This window comes from Leopardus geoffroyi, chromosome C1 (genome assembly GCF_018350155.1).
Source record: "Leopardus geoffroyi isolate Oge1 chromosome C1, O.geoffroyi_Oge1_pat1.0, whole genome shotgun sequence".
NCBI classification, from domain to species: domain Eukaryota; kingdom Metazoa; phylum Chordata; class Mammalia; order Carnivora; family Felidae; genus Leopardus; species Leopardus geoffroyi.
Window position 1 is genome coordinate 80,840,472 of NC_059328.1, and position 24,264 is coordinate 80,864,735.

The window sequence follows — 24,264 nt, forward strand, 5'->3', positions numbered from 1 at the left end:
CAGAATGATTTGATATTTCTCTAGCTGTGCTTGAGGCAGGAGGCAAGCTTAGGGTTGCCCTACACTTCTGACATCTTAACATTCTCCAGAACATTTTGAAATGACAAACTGTATAGAGGTAAAACTAATTAGTGGCTGCCAGGAGACAGGGATGGGGGGAGCACAGGGAAGCTCCTTTGCAGTGATGGAAGTTTTGTATCTTGATTTTCGTGGTGGTTACACAACTACACAAATAAAATAGCATAGAACTATACATATTCACACATACAACTGCACACGAATACATATAGAAAAACAGTGAAAACTGAGTAAGGTCTGTAGTCTGGTTAACAGTACAGTATCATACTAATATAAATCTTCTGGCTTTGACACTGTACTACAGTTATATATGATGTCACCTTTAAGGAAAGCTGGGTGAAGAATATAGGAACATCTATGTATTATTTCTGCAACTTCTTGTGATAATTGTTTCAAATTTTTTAAAAAGCTAAAAAAATGATGTGTTCAAATGCTTTTTAAAAAGAATCTTGAGTAGCAGAACAAGCTGTTGCTGCAGAAATGGAAGAACAATTTCTGATTTCGTTTTTTTCCAACAGAATTACTCTCTATTGCATGTCTACCTATCATTTCTTTACTCTATTTTTCTTGAAGCTAACTAAATAAAAGCTTCTCAAGGACATAGGCTCTATTCTAGTAACTCCTTTCAGTGCCTACTACAATACAGATGTTAAAAATAAAATACTAGTTTTGAATTGAGCAAGTTAGCTAATTCTGGCAGAATCCGATACATTTATAAAGAGAACTAGAGTTAAGTTACACTGACTAGTTTTGCGACCTTGGTTACTTACACCTCTCTGGACTCTGGGCTCCTCATCTATGGAATGAATATAATGAGTATTATGTGAGAAGACTGTTAGGAAAATTAAGTGAGTTAATGTATGTAAAGTACTTAGAAGAGTGCCAGACAAATCAAAATAGCTCAATGTTATTTTTCTAAAAGATTTTAAAAATATGACTTTTAGGTGGACCCATTCTGATGAATCAAAATGATAATCAATAAAATGGTTAAGTGGTTATTTCCTTTAACTATTAGGTTTCAATGAAAAAAGTCTGTGGGGATTTAAAAATTTTTTAAGTTTATTTATTTTGAGAGAGAGAGTGAGCAATTGAGCACAAAGAGGAGAGAAGCAGAGAGAGGGGGCAGAGAATCCCAAGCGGGCTTTGCACTGTCAGCATGGAGCCCAACATGGGGCTCAAACTCACAAACCATGAGATCATGACCTGAGCCAAAACCAAGAGTTGGATGCTTAGCTGACTAAGCCACCCAGGCGTCCCTGTTTGTGGGGATTTTAAAGAAAAAAGCCCAATATACCATCTTAAAAGTACCTATGATATTTAGCCTTTTAAAAATGACTACTTATTACTTGTACTGAGTTAAGTTCCAGGTCCTAATAATTTCTAATAACAATAAAATATTATATGTAAAATTTCAATTAATAAAGGTTTAGTCTAAAGATTTCGACTTTATGTACATTATGTGACTCTCTTACCTAGCTGACTTATTAATCTTTACTCTTTTTTTTAAAAATTTATTTTTGAGACAGAGAGAGAGAGAGCAGGGGAGATACAGAGAGGAAGGGGACAGAGGATCCAAAGTGGGCTCTGTGCTGACAGCAGCGAGCCTGATGCAGGGCTCGAACTCACAAACCGTGAAATCATGACCTGAGCCAAAGTTGGACTGCTTAACTGACTGAGCCACCCAAGTGCCCCTAATCTTGACTCTTCTTAAAATGACAGTTTTGTATTCTCTCTTACCCACCTTTGCTTAAATGTCATCTCTACTCGGAAGCTTTACCCCACTTCCCAGAGAGGATGTATCACACTACAACCATCTAGCTATAGGCAAGACTGCTCTACTGTGCTAACTTTTATAATCTCTTGCACACAGTATAAATCCTGGCACAGAGTAGGTCCTCAAGAAATATTTGTGAATGAACCAACCACTGACATATTCCCATGGCAATTTTTACTTGCTACCATTAAGGAACTTGGTATATTGAATTATAATTATTTTCCCATTTGTCTCCTCCATTAGAGTGTAACCTTTTTGAGGCCAGGGCCCATGTCTCACTCATGTTTGCACTCTCAGTAACTAGCACAGTGAGTGGAACATTTATCAAAGATATGTACTGAGAGGCTACCATGGGCCAGGTATCGTTTTCCAACAGTGGACAAGGCAGTCACAGTTTCTTATGGAATGACAATAAAGGATAATAAAAAGGATAATTTTTATTGGGACTAATACTATGAAGACAATAAAGCTAACAATGCGACAGAGGAATAAGAAGTACTAGTAGTCAGGCCTTTGTAAGGAGATGATACTTGAGCTCAGAACAAAATGGAGCTGGTCATGTTTAGGTCAGGAGTAAAGAGTCCCAAGTACAGGGAACAGCAAGTACAAAGGCTCTGAGATAGTAATCAGTTGGGTTTGTTTAAAAAAAAAAAAAAAAAAAAAAAAAAAAAAAGGCAGGTGTGGCTGGCACATAGTAAACTAAGGGAAGAGAGGAGAAAAGGTCAAAGAAGCAGGTCGGGCTGGAGCATGCAGGCTATCCTAAGTTTAAACTCTATTCTAAGAGCACCACTGGAGGATTTTAAGCATGAAGTAACAGAATCTAGTTTACATTAAAAAAATTACATTGGTTGTTAAATGGTAAAGAAAAATTGTGGGGGATCATGAACTTCCTTCCACAGGCAGACAAGTTAGGAGACTATGCAGTGGGGTGGGGGGGCGGACAGCATGGAGGCAGTCAAGATGGACTGAAATAGACAGATGGGTGATAAATTTCAAAGACATGGCTGGCAGGACTTGCTACTGAACACGGGAAGTAGGGTGTGGGAAAGAAGAATCAAAGATGTCTCCTGGGGATCTGACTCGAGCAAATTTACTAAAATGGGGAAAGAAGAGGAAATATCTACTATTCTGGACTAAGAAAGTTTCAGATGTCTATTAGATAACCAACTGGAAAAGTAGCACACAGCAGGCAATTGCTGCATACTTTTAAAAATTACCACTTTCGGGATAGACTCATCTACAAATCAAACATATAATACAGCATTCCAAATTTGGCTAACTCTATTTGCTGCTTCCAAGATAACAAAGATAAACAGAAAAGAGTAAGTGACTGAAAGGACCAGAGATCTCAGTTCATTTGATGAAATCTCATTTTTGCTATTATTGATGCTCCTTGACCCAGATTTTTAATATAAAGGTGCCATATAACCTCCTGCGGCTTAGTGCCTTAGTTTCCTCAGCCATTAAACGAGAATAACAGTACCACCTATCTTGTATGGCAATTGCTTAGTGCCACATCTGGCATACATAAGTGCTCAATAAACATTACCTGTTATGTTCCAGATGGAATTTCCATTTAAAAAACATTAAAATGTTCTATTATTCAACACTCATTCTGGAACAACAGGGAAGTGTCTGTGTTTATATTTTATAGATGGCAAAGTGAGGTACAGAGACAGTTGAATGGAGCAGTACACTCAGGTGCACACAGTTAAAGTAGAGCAGACAGGCACCTGGCCGTTCAGGCAACTCCAGTGATTTAAGGTATGATGCTGCTATCCCTTCTAAGAGTGGGTTTTTCTTTCACTTTTTTTTTAAAGGAGTAAAAAAGGAATAGGGCTTTGTGACAAAAGTCATAAGAAAGTCAAGGATGAATGCAGAGAGATCTGCATGTTGTAAAAAAGGCCTCTTGACCCTTAACTTTTCTCTGTAAAGTGAAGGGAAATACATTAAGTGCAAATTCATTTTGTGAAGCCAACTGTATGGGAACAGCTGATCGGGTAATGCTCAGGTTTGAAATGATTTTCACTAACTCAGCTAAGAATGGAAATAAGTACTTCACATCCCCCAACCCCTTTTCACTCTTATTCCTTTAGAAACGTCATAATAGTTTTTTCCTTCCATTCTTTTACAAGCAAATTTATAGCATTCATAAAATTTTAGACTAAGTCAGAAGGAAACTGAGAGGATATCTAATATATTCTTTCATTTTAAGGTAAAGAATGAGGCCCAGAAGGGAACTGACGAAAATGAAATGAAAGCCAAAGTGGCCTGGGACCAAGTGTCCTAATGCCCCACGGGTTACTCTTCCCACTACAAGGGTATCAAATGCCGGGCCAGGCAGTCACCAGAGCTCCTCTGTGTCTATGACAGCCATCATCCATCATGTCACTACTTCCTTCTGAGCCTTAACCCTTTGGAGTCCTAAACCACACTCAAGCTAGCTGCTGCCAGTGTTGGTGGCCACGCCTCTAGTGATCTAGTAAATATAAACACCAGATTTCCTGCTTAAAATATCAAGACCTTTTCTCCCTTCCATTCTGCCTTTTGAATTTTAGACATAAATAAACTTTTCTGGGCAGTAATGATGTTTTTAGGGAAATATCTAAATTCTACACACTGAAAATGTGGCTGGAGACTGTGAAATAAACTCACTTTGTCTAAAATTTAAAAATAAATATAAGCAAAAGTAATCTATGGTGACAAACATCAGAAAGTGGTTGCTCAGGGCCAGGGAATGACTGGGAAGAAGCAGGAGAAAACTTTCTGGGGTGACAGAGATGTCCTCTATCTTGAGAAGGACACAGTCAGACTATACACAAGATCTGTGCATCTCACTGTTTGTAAACTGTATCTTTTAAAAATAATCTAAATACTCATGCAGAAAATTCAGATTTTAAAATTCTCATCCAAAGAAGGGACTTGAACTGCAGTTCAGCTGATGAAAGGCAATGACCAAACTCAGAGATCGTTCAAAGTCAAGCTACACATTTCTGTTCCAACTACTCATGAGAATAATACCCACTAGACCAGAACTTGTGTATGTGGAGGGCAAGTGAAGAGCTTCCTTTCAGGATATGCTGATGAATGGATTCTGTCTTAAAATAGGAAAGAAAGTGTTATTTAAGAACTGTGTACACTCCTATGATAACATATCCACCACTCTCCATGGTCTACTAAAATGCATTTAGAATTTAATAACAGAACTTCATCCTAAAGACCACAGAGAACTTAAGATGATAAGGAAAGTAAGCTTGAACACAGTGCAGTAATTATGTTTTTAGATTTCTATTTTCTGTATTATTCTCCTATAAAAACTTGGGTGTGTGTAACATTCTGCCCACTGCATTCCATATCTGGTAACACAGTCTTGACAAAAAACAAGAAGAGTACTGAAAAGGAATAAAAAATTGGCTCTCCTCTGGCTGATAAGCACATGATGTTGGCTCAGGAACCATAGGTGAGCAGGAAGACAAATTGGTTAAAGACACTGCTGTGTTAGGGCTTATCACAAGAGGAGGGGGGAGAAGAGGGCAAATTTAGAGTTTAAGTTACAGCTAGAAAGGGAAGACAAATTTCTCACCTCTTTCAGCAAAGTGCATTGCATGATAAATTTTAGCATATGATCATAAAAAGGTCCAGTATAGAATCTGGCATACTGATAAAGGGTAGCTGTGTAAGAAAATACTACGTTCCATTACTAATGAAAGACCCACAGGAGACTGACTGTCCCTCTCCTTAGTGATGGTCATACATACCAAATCTGGCTTCACTCGGTGAGTCAGGGGAAAGGAGAGCCACATAGAATACAAAGTGGTGAGCACTGTGGACAGCCAGGACTGCTGAACCTCACGGCTTCTGGGAATGCGGTGAATAAAGTACTCGGGAAACTAGAAGGAAAATAGTAACAATCCAAGTCAACCGGGCCATCGATAACCAAGGTAAACACAGCAACAGTTAATGCTTGTAGACACAGGTCATGCTTTATTTAAAATTTTCATTCTAACTACTTGTAAATTAAGTTACAAAGCCCTTTCCATGCTTTATATGACACACATCATCAGGTTATGACAGAAAAGTTCCTAAATATGATTAAAAATGTTAAAGTTAGTGTTGACAATAAGTTGGGATAAATTTTCTACAAAATATGTTTTAGGCAAAGAGGTTAACATGCTGATACACAAATTGTTCTTACAAACCAACATGTAAGGCAAATAATCTAATACCAAGATGGCCAAAGGAGATGGACAGAGAACCCCAAACAGAAGAAACTCAAACAGCCAATAAACACAAAAAGATGGTTAATAATTAAACATAAAAGAAAGCAATAAATCATTTTTTACTTACCCAATTGTCAAAGACCATGGTTACCCAGTGTTTTTTGAGGGTGCTGGGAAATAGACACTTACATTCCCTGGTACAACTTTTGCTTACAGCTTTTTGTGAGGGCAATCCAAAAATGTCTATCAGGATTTTAAGTGTGTCTACTTTTGATCCACATTTCTGTTTCCAGAAATATATCCCACAGATTCACCTACATGCTTATTCACTGTATCATGCATTGTATTTGTGGAAATCAGAGACAGCCCAAATATCCTCCAATAGGAAATGGAGATGTTCACACAACAAAATATATGAAGATAAATTAACAAATGACAGATTTATATGAGCTTACATGGAAGATGTGCCAAGCTAAATTGTTAAAAAGAATATGCAAGTGGCAGGACAGTATGTTTAATATGGTCCAGGGTGTATTAACAAATCACAACACATGTGTGTTGGTATACGCAGATGTACACATATTAGTATCTGCTCAGAGAAAATCTGGAACTATTCACCATAAACTGCAAAGAGGGGATATTTTTATTTTCCAGGTCATGTATATCCACACTTAAAATTTGCAACAAGCATGTACTGTTACTTTCATAATAAAAGAAATGAACATTTCTCCTTGAATCAAAGTTCTTGGTATACTTGTTATCTTTTGCTATGTAACAGATTACCTCTAAACCCAGTAGCTTGAAACAACAAATATGTTTGTTTCTAACTTTCTGGGGGGTCAGGAATCCAGAAGCGGTTTAGCAGGGTTATTATGGTTTGGAATCTCTCATGAAATTGAAGTCAAGTTGTTGGCTGGGGCTGCAGTCATCTGACAGCTTGACTGGGGCTGGAGGATCCACTTCTAAGGTGGCTCACTCACATGGCTGGCAATTTAGTGCTGGTTTTTAGCAGAAGATCTTACTTCTTTGCTACATGGACTTTTCCATAGGGCTACTTGGGTATTCTCATTACACAGCAACTAGCTTCTCAAAAGCAAGTGATTCAAGAGAGGGAAAGGCAGACACCACAATGTCTTTTATGACCTAACCTCAGAAGTCACACTTTGTCATTTGCACAAAATCCTACTGGTTACAAAGGTCAACCCTATTTAATATGAAAGAGACTACACAGGGGGCTTGAAACCCTGGGGGTTTCTTGGAGCTTGGCTACCACACAGGTTAAGTCAGACAGTAAAGGACTAAGTATTTAATACACTCTTCTCCCCATCCCCTTATTGGCTTAGAGGTACAATATACTCCTTGAGAAAATAGAAAAGGCTTTTCCTAAACTAGTGGAAGACATACAATTATTGGTCCTGAGATTGTGTTTAGAAAAAGATATGAAATTGTGTCTGGAGGCTTTTGTTCAGCCTCCAGTATGAGCCTCCAGTATGAGTCTTCCTCATACTCCAGGAAGGCATGAGTATAGTTCTTATATATACTGCACAAAATGCAAATGTACTGCACATGTGACTACTTTGTTTCACATGTGACTGTAAAGACTATTTCCTCCTCCTTTCATGTTACACCAGTGGAGAAGGAGAGATCTGGATTCAATATATTATTCACTATTTCTATTTATTCATCATTTATTAAACCAACATTGTTTTTCCTTCCAAAGGATTAAAGTACTAAATGTTGAACTAGAAAATAATACCGAATAGTTCCCAAACTACAGAGCAAACAGGGAGCAGTAAATAACCAAGTGGGGACAAACCTGTGAGGTGTTTTTTTTGAGATCTGTGCTTGCCTAATTTATGATTATTAATTGGAAAACACATAACTGGCAAAACAGTACTATGAGCCAAAATCCCTCATCAGAAAACTTTTGGGTCAGAAGTATTTTTAACAGGTAATATGGGGCATCCTTGGAAGTTCGGGGGAAGTAACCAAACATATTAATATCTCTGCAGCAAAACATGAATATTCACACTAACAAGGATAAATAAAGACTATAAGCCTTAGGCCAATTCAAATCAGGTTTTGCTGCCAAAGGTGTGACAAACTTCAGATCCCCTCCATCCCCCAGTTTTCAGAACTTTTTGGTAATTTAGATATGGGATTGTGGAACTTGTACTGCAAAACACATTTGAATCCAATAAGATGTCATTGCTATTATTACGGCAAAAATAACCCAGTAGGGTCTCATTCTAAAGGTTTTTTGGATGTTACTTCCCAGTTTTGAGGCCTGATCTCCGTATCTATAAAAATTTCTTCAAAAATGCATGGGTGTTTATAATGTCCCTTGAATCTCTTAAAGCTGCAAGCATATAACTTTGTAAAGAAGCAATGCACAATATTTCTGGATATTTTTAGTGTCTTGAGGGGCTGGAAGCAGTTTGACTAAGGCTCTAGCAGCCCAACTCCTCAGATTCCATCTGCGCTCCAGAAGGGCAAACACACAGGCCTGGTAGGGAGGGGTTTTTCAAGGGCGTCTGTCTGGGTCTGAAGACGGCAGTCTCAGACTAGGACATGGAAAAAGAGACTACATCTCATCCCAGGAAGCAGCTTGAAGAAGCAGAGAAGATGGGTTTAGGAAGTCTTGTCCATTCTCAGAGGAGGAACAGAAACTAGTAGTGGGATGTTCTGGGGTGGAGACTGAGGGACTTCCAAGACGGAAACTAGAAAACAGGCCTGAGGGTGAAAAACAAGGCTAGTGACCAGCATGATGGCCTCTGCTTCTAGAGGTGCATGCAAGAAGCCTGACCTCAGCCTCCAGATCAGATGCCAGGCTGAGGAGCGGAGTCCCAGTTCCACTTGTGGCTGAAGCTAACTGGGCCAATGATAACACACCTACAGTGGCCAATCACCCAGTTTGCAGAGGAGAGTCCCAGTATAATTATTAACAGTGCCTCTTCTGCTCTCAGAAATGTCCCAGTTGAAATGATAAACTATGTAGTGACCCACAGGGCAGGACAATGAGTAGGTTCTTCCAAGTCACAGGGAAAGAAATTTATTCAGAACAGCAGGAGGCAACATGATGGGAGAATCTGCATTACCATTAAGGATAAGAGTGTAAGTGGTAGCTGGGAAGAAAGCCAAGCTGAAAGTTCTGTCAGTGAGATAAACAGGAAAAGAGTCAGGTGATGATGAACTCGGGGAAGGGCAGTGATGAGGAGCTAGACAAGGGATCAGAACCATGACCCTGACTGGCAGGGACAGGACAGTCCACAGAGTCCACAGCTCTATACTGGAGAGGCCCTCCAGCTCCAGATCCCATCCAAATCTTGCCTACATTATCATTTTTTTGATAAGAAGTTCAGATAATTGGAAACACTACCCAAAAGATTTCTCTCTAAATCCAAGTCTCTCACCACCCATTCCCCCACTACAGCAGGTCAGTTCTCCTTAGACACACCTTCCCAACTAACCTTTCTAAGATACCCCCACCCCACGTGTACCTGTACTCTTCCTTCCCCCATGGACAGGCTTGCTCTACGTTTTTGTTTTTGTATTTTGGGCTTTTTTTTGAGAGAGAGAGAGAGAGAGAGAGAGAGAGGCAGGGAGGAGGAGAGAGAATCTTAAGCAGGCTCCACTATCAGCATGGAGCCTGACAGAGGGCTCCATCTCATGAACCATGAGATCATGACCTGAGCCAAAATCAAGAGTCGGGTGCTTAAGCAAATGAGTCACCCATGCCACTCTACTGGCATACTATATACTTATTTATTTACTACCTGTCTGCCCCATTAGAATATAACTTACCTGAGGATGCCAGGAAATTTAATCACTGCAATCTCAGCGCTTGTGAAGAGTACCTGGTTTACAGTTGATGCTCAGTATTTATTGAATGAGTGATTCAATGTTATTTATTGCATGTTAATAGATACTAATCCAATCTTCTTGTCACCTAGCTGAGGTATATTTAGACGGACGATATAAAAGGGCACAAAGACAGTGATTTCAGAGTGCACCTTTAGGGCCTTATTTGTAGGGGCCACTCAGTAAACAGATTAAAATGAATGGAATTCTTGGGGCTAGAGAAAAAACCTGAGCAAAGCGGGGGACTGGAAGTTTATAAAGAGCCAGAGCCAGGAGGCACCAAGTTCTAAGGGCTCGGGGAAACAGGAGGGAGAATGAGAATGAACCAAAGACCAATGCCCTCTTCCCTAACAATGTGTCCCAGGTAGAGAGCCTAGACTGCTCTCAATGAGACTGACCACTCACAAGGGCCTCAAGAAATGTCTCAACTTTTGTGGGTCCTCTCCCTAGAAAACAGATCCATGAGAGAAGAGTGTCCCCAAAGCTTTGAGGTCTGAGCATATAAGGGAAGGGAGCCTGTTAGGCTAGACAAGAACAGCAACCCATTCTGCACCTGACACTACTTGGAAAATTCTATGCCTTCAGTTTCGGTATTATACCTTCTACACGGGTGTGTATTGAAGTGGATGGGAACCTAGGCCATTTTGGTAAGAACAGGGCTCTCAGATTAACTATGCTTGACACACAGAAACTGGTGCTAGGGTATTTGATGTCCCATATTGCCTAAAGGAAATACTAAGGGTCAGGCCATGGAAAAATCTTGAGAGGTTTTTTTTTTTTTTACATATAAAATAATCAAATACATGAAGAAATCAACAAGGAAAAATTATTAATAGAAAGATTGTATTTTGGTTTTAACAAAAGTTCCTTTGAAGACAAAAGAATGGGATGGAGTTTCAGACAGCGACAGTTCAGGCCTGGCTATGACCTTTGGCCAGACATTCTCAGGGATTGGGGCATCTGGAGAAATCCAAATGAAGGCATCCTCACAGACATAACTATTTTTGTTAGTCTGTACCTTTGCCTTGAGGGAAATGTCCCTGACCCTCTTTTATGTCCTACTAATGGGATGCAGGACACAAAGGAAGCTTCATCCATCATTTTACCGCCCCTACCCCTCACCTCTAGACCCAATATTTAGTTTAGGAGAGGCCACACAACCCAAGCAGGGTCAGTCTTCCCTGGATCCTGGACCCAAGAAAAGTAATTCCTTTGAAAGACACTGTTAAATGTTAAACTGGCTCTGAATCCATTCCACTGGAGCCATGAAATGCATACTTTAGTGTTCCTCTATTCACTAGGCTTTTCTATAATGACTCAAAAGTACTATCATATTTGCCACCAAAACATGCTATTCCGCATTCCCAAGCCAGGAATCGAAAAAGGAACGGCAGAATCTATCATAAATAAATTTCCTGGTTATATATGAAGATCATGAAACTATACATTGGCGTTGGCAGGGACGGAGGGTGGGGCACCTGCTCCTGTGGCTCCTTCTTCTAAAACCTCTACACACATTCCATATCTAGCTACTTATTCCCAACATCCCTGCTATTCTTGGTCCAAACTATGACCATCTCTCACCATGACTACAATAACCTCTCAACTCATCTCTAACTCTCCTCTGGCTCCCCTACACTTTATTCTCTACAGAATCACCAGAGATTATAATGTATAGCAGATCTTTCCTTTCATTCTCCTGCTTAAAACCCTCCAAAGGCTTACCAATGCACTTGGGATAAAATCCAAATTTCTGACAACTGTCTCTGAGGTCCTGTGTAACCTGGGCTGCCTTATCTCTCTAATGGTTCCTTGTTCACTCACCAACCACATCAGCCTTCTTTCTTGTCGTGTGAATACGTCAAATACATTCCTTCCTGAGGGCCTTTTCGGTTCATTCTGAGTGGTCTACCGTGCTCCCTAGATTGGATCAATCCAGGTCTTGCTTGAACATTACCTCCTCAGAGAGGAGGCAGGCTCCCCACGTGCCCCTCCCCCGATACACGGTCACCCTCCACCACACTGTCTTATTTTGCCATCTTCACAGCAATTACTCATACTTCCAACTAACTTGTTTGTTTGTGTGTTTGACTGGTGTCTGCCTCTCTCTTCAGAACACAAGCTCCATGAGAGGAAAGGATTTCATCTTGCTCACTGCTGTAACCCCACTGTGCAGAACGGTGTTTCATACATCATGGGTGCTCAGTCAATACCTGCTGAACAGATAAATGACTGTCACTATAGTTTCTAGAAGTCCAGTCTGTGGTCTATGCTGGATAGGATGCTGACTCTTTACCTTGTAACATCTCAGGATTGTAAGAGACCAACTAATCCAACCTCTCCACTTCACAGATGAGAAATCTGAAATCTCCCAAGGTGACACCACCGGCAAGTGGTAGAACAGGTCTTCCATGTGCCCTGAAATATGCTCCTGACTCACCCTTCTAAAGGCCCTTCTTTGATCTCTGCACCTCAGTTCTGAGGAATACATAATGAGCTGAACCAACTTCCCATGGAGCCGTGTTCCCTGCCTTCTGTTGCTTCTATATATAGCCAGCTACCCATTCTGACCCATTTTCTTTTCCTTCTCTGTTCTTCAACTCACCTACCCTCTATATCTACAGCCTCCAACCCACAGAGCTTGCCTGCTTCCCTGGCTCTGTGGGGACTGAGCTCCCTGCGGTCTCCAGTCACCTTCTCCTTCATACCCTGTTCTGTGCTGTAGGTTTGGCATACCAGCCCCAACTACCACTGTTACCAAGGTGTCCTTCCCGGCCTCCAAGCCTTTTTGGTAAAAACAAACAAAAAACCCCCAAGAAAACAAACAAACAAACAAACAAACAAACAAAACAGAGTAAAAATACAGGGACTCAGAAATCCTCAGAGTTTTTGTTGAACCTTAGCAAGTCCTGTTGTTTTGCTATTGCTCCTGCCTGGTAGCCAACTGGGTTACATAGAAAGTATATTCTACTTGAGTCCTTTTTTTTTTTTTTTTTTAATGTTTATTTATTTTGAGAGACAGAGAGAGACAGAGAGAGAACGTGAGCAGGGGAGGGGTAGACAGAGATGGAGAGAGAGAATCCCAAACAGTCTTTAAGCACTGTCAAGCTCAGAGCCCAATGTGGGGCGTGATCTCACAAACTGCTAGATCATGACTTGAGCCAAAATTCAGAATCGGATGCTTAACTGACCCAGGCACCCCCTGAGTCCTTTCTTTCTGTGCAGTTCTATGTGTATATCCTGCAGTGTGTGCATTTCTTGCAACATGATTCGGTCTCTTTCACGCAACTGGCAGTAATATAAAAGACAAAGAAGTGAGATTCTCTCTCTCCCTTATTCTCTCTGCACCATATCTTAGAAAAAGACACATACTAGTTAGTGAAACCTCCTTTTCATCCATCTATCTAAACGTCCTAATTAAGAAGGGGCAGAGGCCATGTGCTATAGTACTGTATGTATACCCACAGAGCCTCCCAGTGTTTCCTACACAAGCTTGACTGACGCCTAACTAGACATAGAGTGGCAAGACAGCCAAGAAAGGGAGGATGTTTACTAAAAAAAAATAATAATAATAAAGTAGACAAATGGATTTTTTTTCCTCAGTCTCTAGTTTGTCTGAAATTATGTGAAACACTGAGTTAAATGCTAATAGTATATGACAACTTGTAACTTTCAAAGTATCTTCCAGAATTACATCACTGCTAAAACCCACAAACATATCTGGCTTTAGATCTGTGACAACCTAAATAGAAGTTTATAGTGATTTAGATGGAAATAATTCCACCAAGGAATCCAGATGGCATCATAAACCACAACAGAGCAGATTAAGTGGTCTATGAAGTCATTCTCTGTTGTTACCACACACTGAAATGTACAATATGTTTATTATTTAATGAATGCCACACTATTGCAGAATCTTGGAAACAAGACAAAACTAAAACGGTAAAATTTCATTCAACCAAAAAGGGTTTCAGCTTTCTTTTATTAACTGTTTTCTTAACAATGCAAAGTATAATGTACATACTAAAAGAAAACTATGTTGGATGGTTCTATCATTCTGAAATCAAGATGACCATAATTCACTGTACACACAAAAATGTCCTTATGTCCATGTCCTTTAAGTACTTGGTAGGTGCTCACTTCATGGTAGCTGATGAAGGAGCGGAGGGGCCAAGGGTCCCAGACTGGGTCTTGCTGATAACCAGTTCTGTCACCTTGGGTAAGTCAACTTCTCTAGACCTCAGTCTTTCACAAGGAGGCCTTGCAAGATTAGGATCCTCAACTAGCCACCATGATTCTACAACTGGCCCTCAAGTTGAACTCATCAAAGACAAGCAAGGCTGATGCTCCCTGCTTGTCCCATGGCTTTCAAGCCACTCCTCACTTCAACTTTAGAAGCATTCCACTCCTGGAGGTCAGGGCAGCAGGGAAATAAAAAAAGTCATTTGTTCTTAAAACAATTATGGGACTCTGGCCATTCAAATTTTTAATGTCCTTTGTAATGAATATTAGTTGTCCTCTTCTCAGCCTCTTACTGCCCCCTTCTTTTGCCAACAATAACCAATTTTCTTTTGGGTAACTCACTCCTCTCACACTCTCAGGCACAGTTTTGGTGGGATGTTAGCCCCTGTCTCCTTCACTTCCAAACCTCTAGTACCATGAGGAGGCCTGGAATGGCTTAAGCAACATGGGAATAACCCTCATGCCTGGCCACAATGACTGGCTGAAAGACAGGGCTATAACCGAGCTGAAGACTATGAGACTGGAGACATTAGGAATTTGCTGGAGTTTCTGGGAAAAAGAAGTTTCCTCTCTCTCTATCTTCTACACGTTGTAAGAGACCTTTTTCCCTGCATAGGCTAGTGCAAAGATAGAAAGCCAGGAGGTACTACTGGGTTTTGCCACCCTGAGGGGAGAGCATAGCTGCTGGAGCCAGCACTGTGGGGAGCATGATGGAGGTGACGCTGCAGAAGATAGAGCAGACAGACATTGACCATCGCTAGTGAAATTGCTGGGCACCTGGACCAAGTCTCACCCAGAAATAAGACTGAATTTTTCCCCTTTGCAAGTAAACAAATTCCCCTTAGTGTTCAAGCCAGTTTTGAGTTTAGTTTTATGTCACTTGCAACTTAAACACCCTTCCTTTTAGCTTTAAAACGATATGAATGTTTAAAAAATTTAAAAAAAGGGGGGGGGGCGCCTGGGTGGCTCAGTCAGTTAAGCATCCAACTTTGGCTCATGATTCAGGATTCATCATCGGCTCATGATTCATCCGATCTCACAGTTCATGAGTTCAAGCCCTGCATTGGGCTCTGTGCTAACAGCTCAGAGCCTGGAACCTGCTTCAGATTCTGTGTCTCCCTTGCTCTCTGCCCCTCCCCCGCTCACACTCTGTTTCTCTCTAAAAAATAAACATTTAAAATACATAAATAAATAAATAAATAAATAAATAAATAAATCAATGTAAGACTATTTCCCTTTTTTACAAAAGAAAATATATCAATATCATAGATGAACACTGAATTGCAGTGCTGTGTTTTTCATTTCATTCATTAAATACCTACCAGGTGACAGGAACGGGGCTGGAAACACAAGGGTGAGGAAGGCATTCATAAGGAATTCAGTAGAGAGTAGCAGAGCAACACAGAAAAACTAGCAATTGCAATCAAAGAGCGTAATACAAAAGGATATATAAGTATTAAATATAATGTTAGCACCAAGTAAGAAATGATGCACTATACTTTGAGAAGCTAAATCAGGCTTTATGGAAGAGATACTTGATCTCACTTCTTGGCAGGATGTGAAATTTACCAGGGATAGCAGAGGTGGAAAAAGGGTCTTCCAGACATGTTCAGAGCAGTGACACATGAAATTGCATGAAATTTGGGGGGAACTGTTTCGTATACAAGGAGCACAGGAGAGAACAGCAGAAAATGGAGCTAGGGAGGCAGGGCCTTCAAAGCCATGCTGAGGAGCATGTACATGAAGCTAAAGGCAACGAGGAATCCTTGGAGGATGATGAGAGCAATGTGACCACATCTGCATTCAGGAACCACCACTCTGGCAGAAGGGGTGGGGCTCCCCCAGAAGCAGATCCCTGAAATATATCAGGAGAACGATGTCCAAGGCCTAAAGGATACTTGCAGCACTGAGGTGAAGGAATGGAGAGGGCCAATGGTGGGAAGGAGGGACTTAGGGAGGCTGATGAGTTTGGGGTGACTCTCAGGTTTTTAGGTGGGGTAAATGGTGAAAGGGGAAACAGGCTGAAAGCGTATCATTATTCATTATGGTCTGGTTTTCAGCATAATTTTATGAGTCAGTAAAACAGTAAGTATAAAATATATCAATGTTAGAAGATATTACAGATAATTTTTAGGTTGAAATGGGGCAGATGGGTTTGTACCTAAAATGGGGCAATGGGTTGACCTGGCAGGTACACATAATAAGATAACCTAGGAATCCAGGAAAAGGGAGCGCTCAGAAATGCAGGTTCTAGGCAGGCACCAGAGGGCCCTACCTGGAGCAGCAGCCTCATTTGTCTTTCGTAAGTCAGGCTTGAGAGCCAGTTGTGGGGATCACGGTGGCCTTCTGAGGACCCCCTGATCTCGTCCAGGCCTCTACTTCGCAGTAAGAGAATGAGGTCTGGAGAAGCTGCCTCCCCTGGTTATCAGCAGGACCCAGTCTGGAACCCATGGCTCCTCCACCCACAGGTCACTTGGTGGCACTTCCTCATCAGCTGCCATGAACTGAGCATCTATCAGGTCCTTGACAGACAAGTAGACATGCCTCTGCACTCATCACTTTCACTTCCCGACCATGATCTGCCCTTTGGTCAATCCTGAAACTGAAAGTACAATAGTCAACCTCATTAGTTGCGTGGCTTGGAATTATGTTATGCCTGGCATGATTCTAACTACCAGCTCCATAATTATTTCCTGGTGCCTAATGGCTAAAAGGCACGAAAGAACCTTCATTTATGCAAAAGGAAGGACAAAGGGAAAGAGGCCACATCCTGATTTTATGACAACAACGATGACAAATTATTGTATGCTTGGGACCATAATATAAGTATACATTAAAAAAATATGCTTTATGTAAATGTTTACATGTAAACATCGGTTATTAGAATGTCTCTAATTCACTTCAAAATGGAGAAGTAGCAGCACTGTACTCTACACTGCTACTGGCCCTGCATGTTGTAAGAACCCCACATATATTAAACTGGCACAGGCATTCTGGACACATGATCAGAAAGTCGAACATTTGCAATGTTATTCATAGTTTCTTCAATTCCATCAATTCAGAATCTGATGCAGAGAAAGTTTAACCTGACTTGCCTTTGTTGTAGAGATGGAGAATGGGATAATTAAGATTTAGGAAAGAATTTAAGAGACTCAGCTATTTAAAATACTTCAGAACCATGTATACATCTACCTGATAACAGCATTTTGAAAATACTCATCTATTCACTAAAACAGCCACATCAGGATCTCTGTTTGCAATAAACTACCAACATTTTATTTTGGTATTTCACTCATTTATAATGGCCTTCACCAAATTAGACGTATTCTTTATACCTGTAATTGAATGCAGTCAAGATCCACTCTAAAGAGGAAAAGTGTTTATATACATTAATCACACTCTAAAAATGAATACCACGAGTTTAACAGAATTCACAAACTGAAACGAAACCCACGATTGCAACTATATAATTTACAAAAGTATTTCTTTCCGGATTGCTTGGGAATTGTGAAAGAGAATGAGCAGATGCATTAGATTTAGAAGTTTCAGTAAGTTATAGCCAACTTCAGCCCACTCTGTGAAGTTAGCACCCCACCTTGTGGAAAATAGTAGGTGTTGTTGAATGGAAGCACGCCATGTTAATTTCAGAGGCCATGCTTGATAAATCCTGCAACCACCAAATTGCCACTGAGTTATACACATACGTAGAATAAAAGATACAAACCAAAATATTTCTATTTATTAAAGTAGCAGAAAACTAATGTGTTTCCAAGATACAAGTATACCTGTCCCAAAAGACTGGTCCTTATGATATGTGTTTGGGTTATTTAGAAAATAAGTATTTCCTATGCATAGATTACTATTTCCACAGGTGCTTTTACCACTTCTTAGTTTGTTTCAAAACATAACTTTAATTGTTTTCTAATTGTAACTTAGAAAATACAGAAAAATGTTCAAAGACAAAAGCAAACATCAACCATTATTCACAACCAAGAGATGATCCCTCTACCCTCTGCACAAACTTAAAAAAATATTGGGTCACTTAAATCCTTTCTGTAACTGAAAGCATTCTAAGATGACCTCAGGTTTCTAAAACTGAAATAATTTTTTATCTTTTAATTTCACCAACTTCTTTCCCAATCTCCTGTCATGATTCAAAAACACACCTACCATTTGTCCGAATGTGTCCTGTGTTTTCCAATTTCCTAGCCCTGAGATCTCTCCTTCCCCTGTATTCAAAGCACTTACTTTTTTTTTTAATCAAAGCTATATAAATAAATATATGTATACACACACACACACACACACATATTTGTATGTATGCATGCATGCACACACACACGGTTTTGAAGTTTCTTATGAGATTCTCAGTTTGGTCAGACACCTGAGGTAATTCATCATCATTACTGGCTTCTTGGAAGCATCCTTTCTGGAGTTCTCTGTCCCCCTGCTCAACTTCCAACTCCCAACCAGTTGTTCTCTAGGCCTGCTGTATGTGGTGGTCTTCATATGGAAACTCCCTTCACGGCCATCCTGAAAATTTCCTTCATTTCTCTTCTGGGCTGGAACCTAGATTCTAGGACCACAGTCTTCCTCCTTCTTAGGTCCTCCTTGTTTTGGTGGAGCACATCCTCTATGAAACGTCGTATGGGAACTGGTGTGAGGATTGCTGTAATCATTATTCTGAATGCCACTTGGACTCCGAACATGACTCATTTTCCTTCGCTTTTTGGAAATTTTATCTTTAGTTCTGAAATTGCATGATGATGTATCTTTAGTTCTGAAATTGCATGATGATGTATCTTCTGTGACTATAGTTTTACTGGGCTGGGGATACTCCTTTAGTTTGAAGGTCACATCCTTTAGTTGTAGGCATTTTTCTTGGGTGATTTTTTTTTTAATGACACCTGCCTGTGTTATTGTTCTTTCTGGATAGTAGCCTTCCAACATCCGGTTTGATTATCTAATTTTATTATCTTTTCTCTGTTGGTTTTATCTTTTCGTTCCACTTTATACCAGAATTCTTCAACATGATCTTCCAATATTTTCATTTTTTTATTCCTACATCAAAATTTTAATAGGCAAGGATCTTTCTAGCTATATGAGGTTTTTTTAAAAAAATGGATACCATTCTTTATTTAAAGACACAATGTCCTTTCATTTCCCCGAAGATACTGTTTTCCTTTAAGCCCTTCCCCTATGCCCTGGCTCATGATTTGCCCTTTCCTCTGATTCCTTTTCTCAAAGTTGCTTCCTCAAATAGTTTTGCTTTTTCTTATGTTGAGACTTCCCTCCAATGTCTGTAACTGTGGATGTCAGTTCACGCCAGTGATTCTCAGGATGGGGGTGGATTTCTCCCCCAGGGACATTCAAGCAAGGTCTAGTCTTCAACACTGGCAGGGGCGGGGGGGGGGGGGGGGGGGGGCGCTAGGAAGACAGGGATTCTACTGGCATCTAGTGGTTGAGGCCAGAGATGCTGCTTAATTAGCATTCCACAATGCCTCCTCACACGATTTACCTGACCTCAAATGTCAATAGTGTCGAGGCTTGGAAACCCTGGTTCATACTAAAGAATGAGGCATTAAAAGGCAGACTCAAAGCTCTATGACCTGGGTAGGGTTGTCAAGGGGAAGATAAAAATAGTCATAGTGAAATAGCCATTTCACTGGGGGAAATCCTAAATATCAGAATCTATACTTCTATTCTCCTGAGCAAATCAGTTTTCTGAAAGCTAATCTTCAATCTTGTGCCTGGGGGAAATAAATGTAGCATTCTGGGAGCTTATTGGAAAGGAGATCTAAGGGGTGCGTATTGGGGGGACAAGGAGTAGTTAGCTGTTCACTCTCCTTACATCTTCTGTTCACAGGGCAGTGTCTATCCAAAATATGGCTGGGTGTTCCCAGAGCCAAAACCTTTTTAGTTCAACCTCTCCAGGGGTAAATGTTGGGTTTTCTACCATGATAGGGGAGAGGGTCTACCTGGTCTATAGGCAGATTTCAACCAAGAGGCCTTGTTTCAGCCCCAATTTGTACTCCGGCCTCCAGAGGTAGCACTGCCCAGGGGTACTTTGATTAATTAACTAGCACTACCCAATGACACTTCACTTGTTAATTAATTCTGAAGGTTGCCAGTATTTGTGCTTACGCCTCTCCAACTGCACAAAACATTTCTTGAGGCAAAAGGGCACTTCCTTTCCTTATTTGAGTTCTTTGTAAAACTTGGTCCAAATTTTGCACATAGAAGCTAATCAACCAACATCCACTTTCGATTTTCAAGAAGGATTTTACCTTGGGGAAGCCGCAACTTCTAGGAGCTGTTCTGCCCATCTCAAACAAAGAAGAGCCTATTACACAAATGCCAGTACTGCAGCCTCAGGAAGGTGCTAGGTGAATCAAATCTTTAAATAAAAATACTCTCCAGGTGGAAAGACTGCTCTCAAGCCATATAAAGCCTTCTCAAGTCAGGAGAGGAAAATTATCCTCAGCAAGGATCTATGTTTCTAAACAAGAAATGAGACCGCTTCTCGTCACCCTCCCCACACGGATTGGTCTGTAACATATACTAGAAATGTCCCCTCTGGCAGCCATTCTGAAGATCGGCCCTCTGGCCTCCATGGAGCGGTGATGCAGGGTGCCACCACTCCATGTTCAGCGGTGCACTGCCACCTGGTGGGAGCAGGAGGGGATAACAGCGACACGGCTGAGGAGGCCGCACAGTACAACGATGCAAGTCTTTCAACACCTGGAAGGGCTCTCGGGGACCATTTCTAAAGCCTGAAGGACCTTTTCGGTTGGGAGAGAGTGAGAGGAAAGAGAAAAAAAGGGACAGAGCGCAAGGGCGCAGGACTCAGGAAATGGTTTTGAATCAGTGCAGGGAGGGCCCATGCAGTCCCTCTGACTCCCAGGGTGCCTGTAAGTTCCTCAAGGCAGAGGCTGTTGACTCTTTTAGGTGGTGCGAAACGTTGTTTACAAAGACACTGACACACAGGGACGCTCCACCTACAGAGTTCCCCAGGTCAGTGATGACAACTTCATTCTTAAAATTGCTCAGACCCAAAGCTTTGTAGTTCTGCTTGATTTCTCTCTTTTCTTCACATTTCTCTCTTTTCTTCATATCCAATCTGTCAGGAAATCCTATTGACTCTATTTTTTAAAAAATATCTAGAGTCCAACCATTTCCCCCATTCCTACCCCTTTCGGTGCAAGCCACACCACGTCTTTTATGCACTGATTCAACCGCCTCCTCAGTGGTCTCCTTGCTTTCATCCTTTGCCCTTAGTCTATCTGTACAGAGTGATCTGTTTAAAAACACTCCCCATTTCCCTCAAAGTAAGACAGGGAGTCCTTACAGTGGCTGATGAGGCCCTATATCATCTGGCCCCTGCATCCACCCCTCCCATCTCCTCTCTAGAGCCTCCCTCCTCTGACTCCCCTCCAGCTACCAGGATTCTCTGCTGTTTCCCCAACATCCAGGAATGCCCCACTCTATGGCTTTTCCAGAGACTATCCCTTCTGCCCAAAACACTTTTTTTCCCAGGCATCCCCATCTTCTTTAAGGACCTACAAGCAACTACAATTTTTTTCTTCCCTGTCAGAATTCCCAATCCCACTACCCCTGTGCAATCTTCCCACAGCACTGACCGCCTTCTAACAAGCTTTAAGATTTTTTTTATTTACTATGTCCAGTGTTACTGTCTTTCTGATCCAGCTCACATTCAGTAAGCTCCACGATGGCAGGAATTTTTTTGGTATGTTTTGTTCATGGGTGTATCCCAACTGCCTATAATAATGCCTGGTCAGTGGAAAGCAAATATTTATTGTTGAATAAATAAAGTTTAAAAAAAGAAGGAAAACATTAGAATTCTGACTACTATTGCATTATGAATTTTGTAAAACTGAAAATCTTTCCTTTAAAAAAAAGATTTTATTTTATGTAATCTCTACACCCAAATTGGGGCTCAAACCCACAACTCTGAGATCAAGAGTCGCATGCTGTACCTACTGAGCCAACCAAGGGACCTGGAAAAGTGAACATCTTTGTAAAAGATTAAACATCAGAAACCCGTTTCTGTATTTATTCCTGTCATATTTAACATCTATGGATATGAATAGAGGGCATAACAGGTTTTACTTAGTGACCAGAACAACAACTGTTTGGGATATCTCTTCTATTTGTCTCTGTCCCACATGATATTTATACTCTTTAATAAGTTTATTACATTTACTCTAAAACAAGAGTTCAATCAACAACCTAGCAGAATGCGAAGTGCGAAAGGGTTGACATGCCCTTCAACGTCAGCAAGTTACTTAATTTGGGCTTTTTTGTTAACTTTTTCCCTAATCAAGGTAAAACCCACATTTAGAATATTATAGAAACCCATGTTTACATACTAAAGACAATTTGGAAAGTTAAAAGAATACTTGCATGTGTGTGTGTGTGTGTGTGTGTGTGTGTGTGTGTGTGTGAGTACAAAAATGTTTACTGCAGTATTCAGTGAAAAATTGAAAAACTGCTGAAAACTGCAACAGGGAAATGGTACATCAATACTACAAACCACTATGCAATCATTAAAAAGTGTAAGGTAGACCTATATGTACCAACATGGACAGCCATCAAGGTATAGAGTTAAATGCAAAAACACTGAAAACAATAGATAGGTTTGATTTATGAACTAGCCATCCCCTGCCCCCAACCCATTTATGTAGCTATGTGTGTATGTGTACATGTAATTCATAGTATTTTCTTATAGTAAATGTACAAGAGAGAAAAAGTCATACCAGCAGGTATAACTCGAGCTTGCAGTGTTTATTTCTAGAGAGTGGGACTGGGGCAGGAACAGGGAGCTCCTACTTTTTATTTTACATAAAGTTAAGTAAAGAAGTTCTTTACCGTCCAAAGTTTTTAAATTAAGAAATTAAAAAATGGGGGGGGGGGCAGTGCCTGGGTGGCTCAGTGGGTTAAGCATCCGACTTCGGCTCAGGTCATTATCTCGCCATTGGTGAGCTTGAGCCCTGCATCAGGCTCTGTGCTGACAGCTCAGAGCCTGGAGCCTACATCAGATTGTGGATTGTGTGTCTCCCTCTCTCTCTGCCCCTCCCCTGCTTGCACTCTCTCCCCCTTCTCTCTGTCTCAAAAATAAATAAACATTAAAAAAAAAAAGAAAACTATAGGAAAGAAAATTTGGAGAGAAAAGAGTAAAGAAACAGAAAATAATCACTTACAATCCTGCCTCGGTTGATTGTGGGGCAAATTTAATAAGGATTTGCTGAAATATACACATAAGTATAGTGTCTTGTACAGAATGGGCACTCATTTAATATTTTTTGAATAAATGAACAAATAATCTTTCTTGGTAAAACAGTATAAGCTTATTTATAGAGCAGTGGGAAATCTTGTTAAATGACCCCAAAGTAAAGCTGGCTTCAAATCAGTTTTCAGCACCTTCTGTTATTTTACGTAAGAAAAATGCCTACTCTGTAATTTTTACATGTAGTTTTGAAAATGTTTTATTCAAGTGTTGCTGAGCTTTTTTCTTTAATGATATGATCTAAAAGGGCTAACTCATGCTCTAATAGAAGTTGCTCCGAGTAATGGTTGTCAAGAAAGGCAGTTAACAGATAAGGCTCAGACACAGAAGCAAATGGAAGGATGAACCAAAATCCACCGCGCAATGCCCTGAGCCTCGTTTCCTTCCACATCTCGCAGGGGTGGGCGTCCCTGGTGAAACAAAGGCCAGTGTGGGGACACTGTTGCTCTCCAGGAGGAAAGCTCTGGTTTGATTTTTCACCTCCCTTCATATAACACAGCTCTAGTAATTGGTTCTACTTGGGAAAGTTACCATCCAATCTTTCTGAAAGATATTACTTTAGCTACACTTTACTTTAGAACTAATCCCAGTGGAAATTACATTTCCTTTAGAAGGTTTTTTGAGATATTTTTTTCATAGAAGTCATTTCACAGCTAAACATTTGTTTCCTTGTTTGTTTGTTTGTTTGTTTGTTTTGGCTTAGCTTTTGCTCATCTTTCTAATCTCAGTTGCTTCATTCCAGTAGGATTGAGATGTTTCTCCCAAGGAAACCCCGTTTCTCT

General features: G+C 40.5%; 1 protein-coding gene across 3 annotated transcripts in view; it reads right to left on the bottom strand.

Moving 5' to 3' along the window:
• The window catches only part of ALG14 (ALG14 UDP-N-acetylglucosaminyltransferase subunit), a 101,334-nt gene that overhangs the window by 58,520 nt on the left and 18,550 nt on the right, over positions 1-24,264 (bottom strand). For all 3 annotated transcript variants that reach the window (XM_045478364.1, XM_045478366.1, XM_045478363.1), the window contains exon 3: positions 5,611-5,742. In XM_045478364.1, the coding sequence (XP_045334320.1) occupies positions 5,611-5,742 (132 nt within the window). The remainder of the gene's footprint in view (positions 1-5,610; positions 5,743-24,264) is intronic.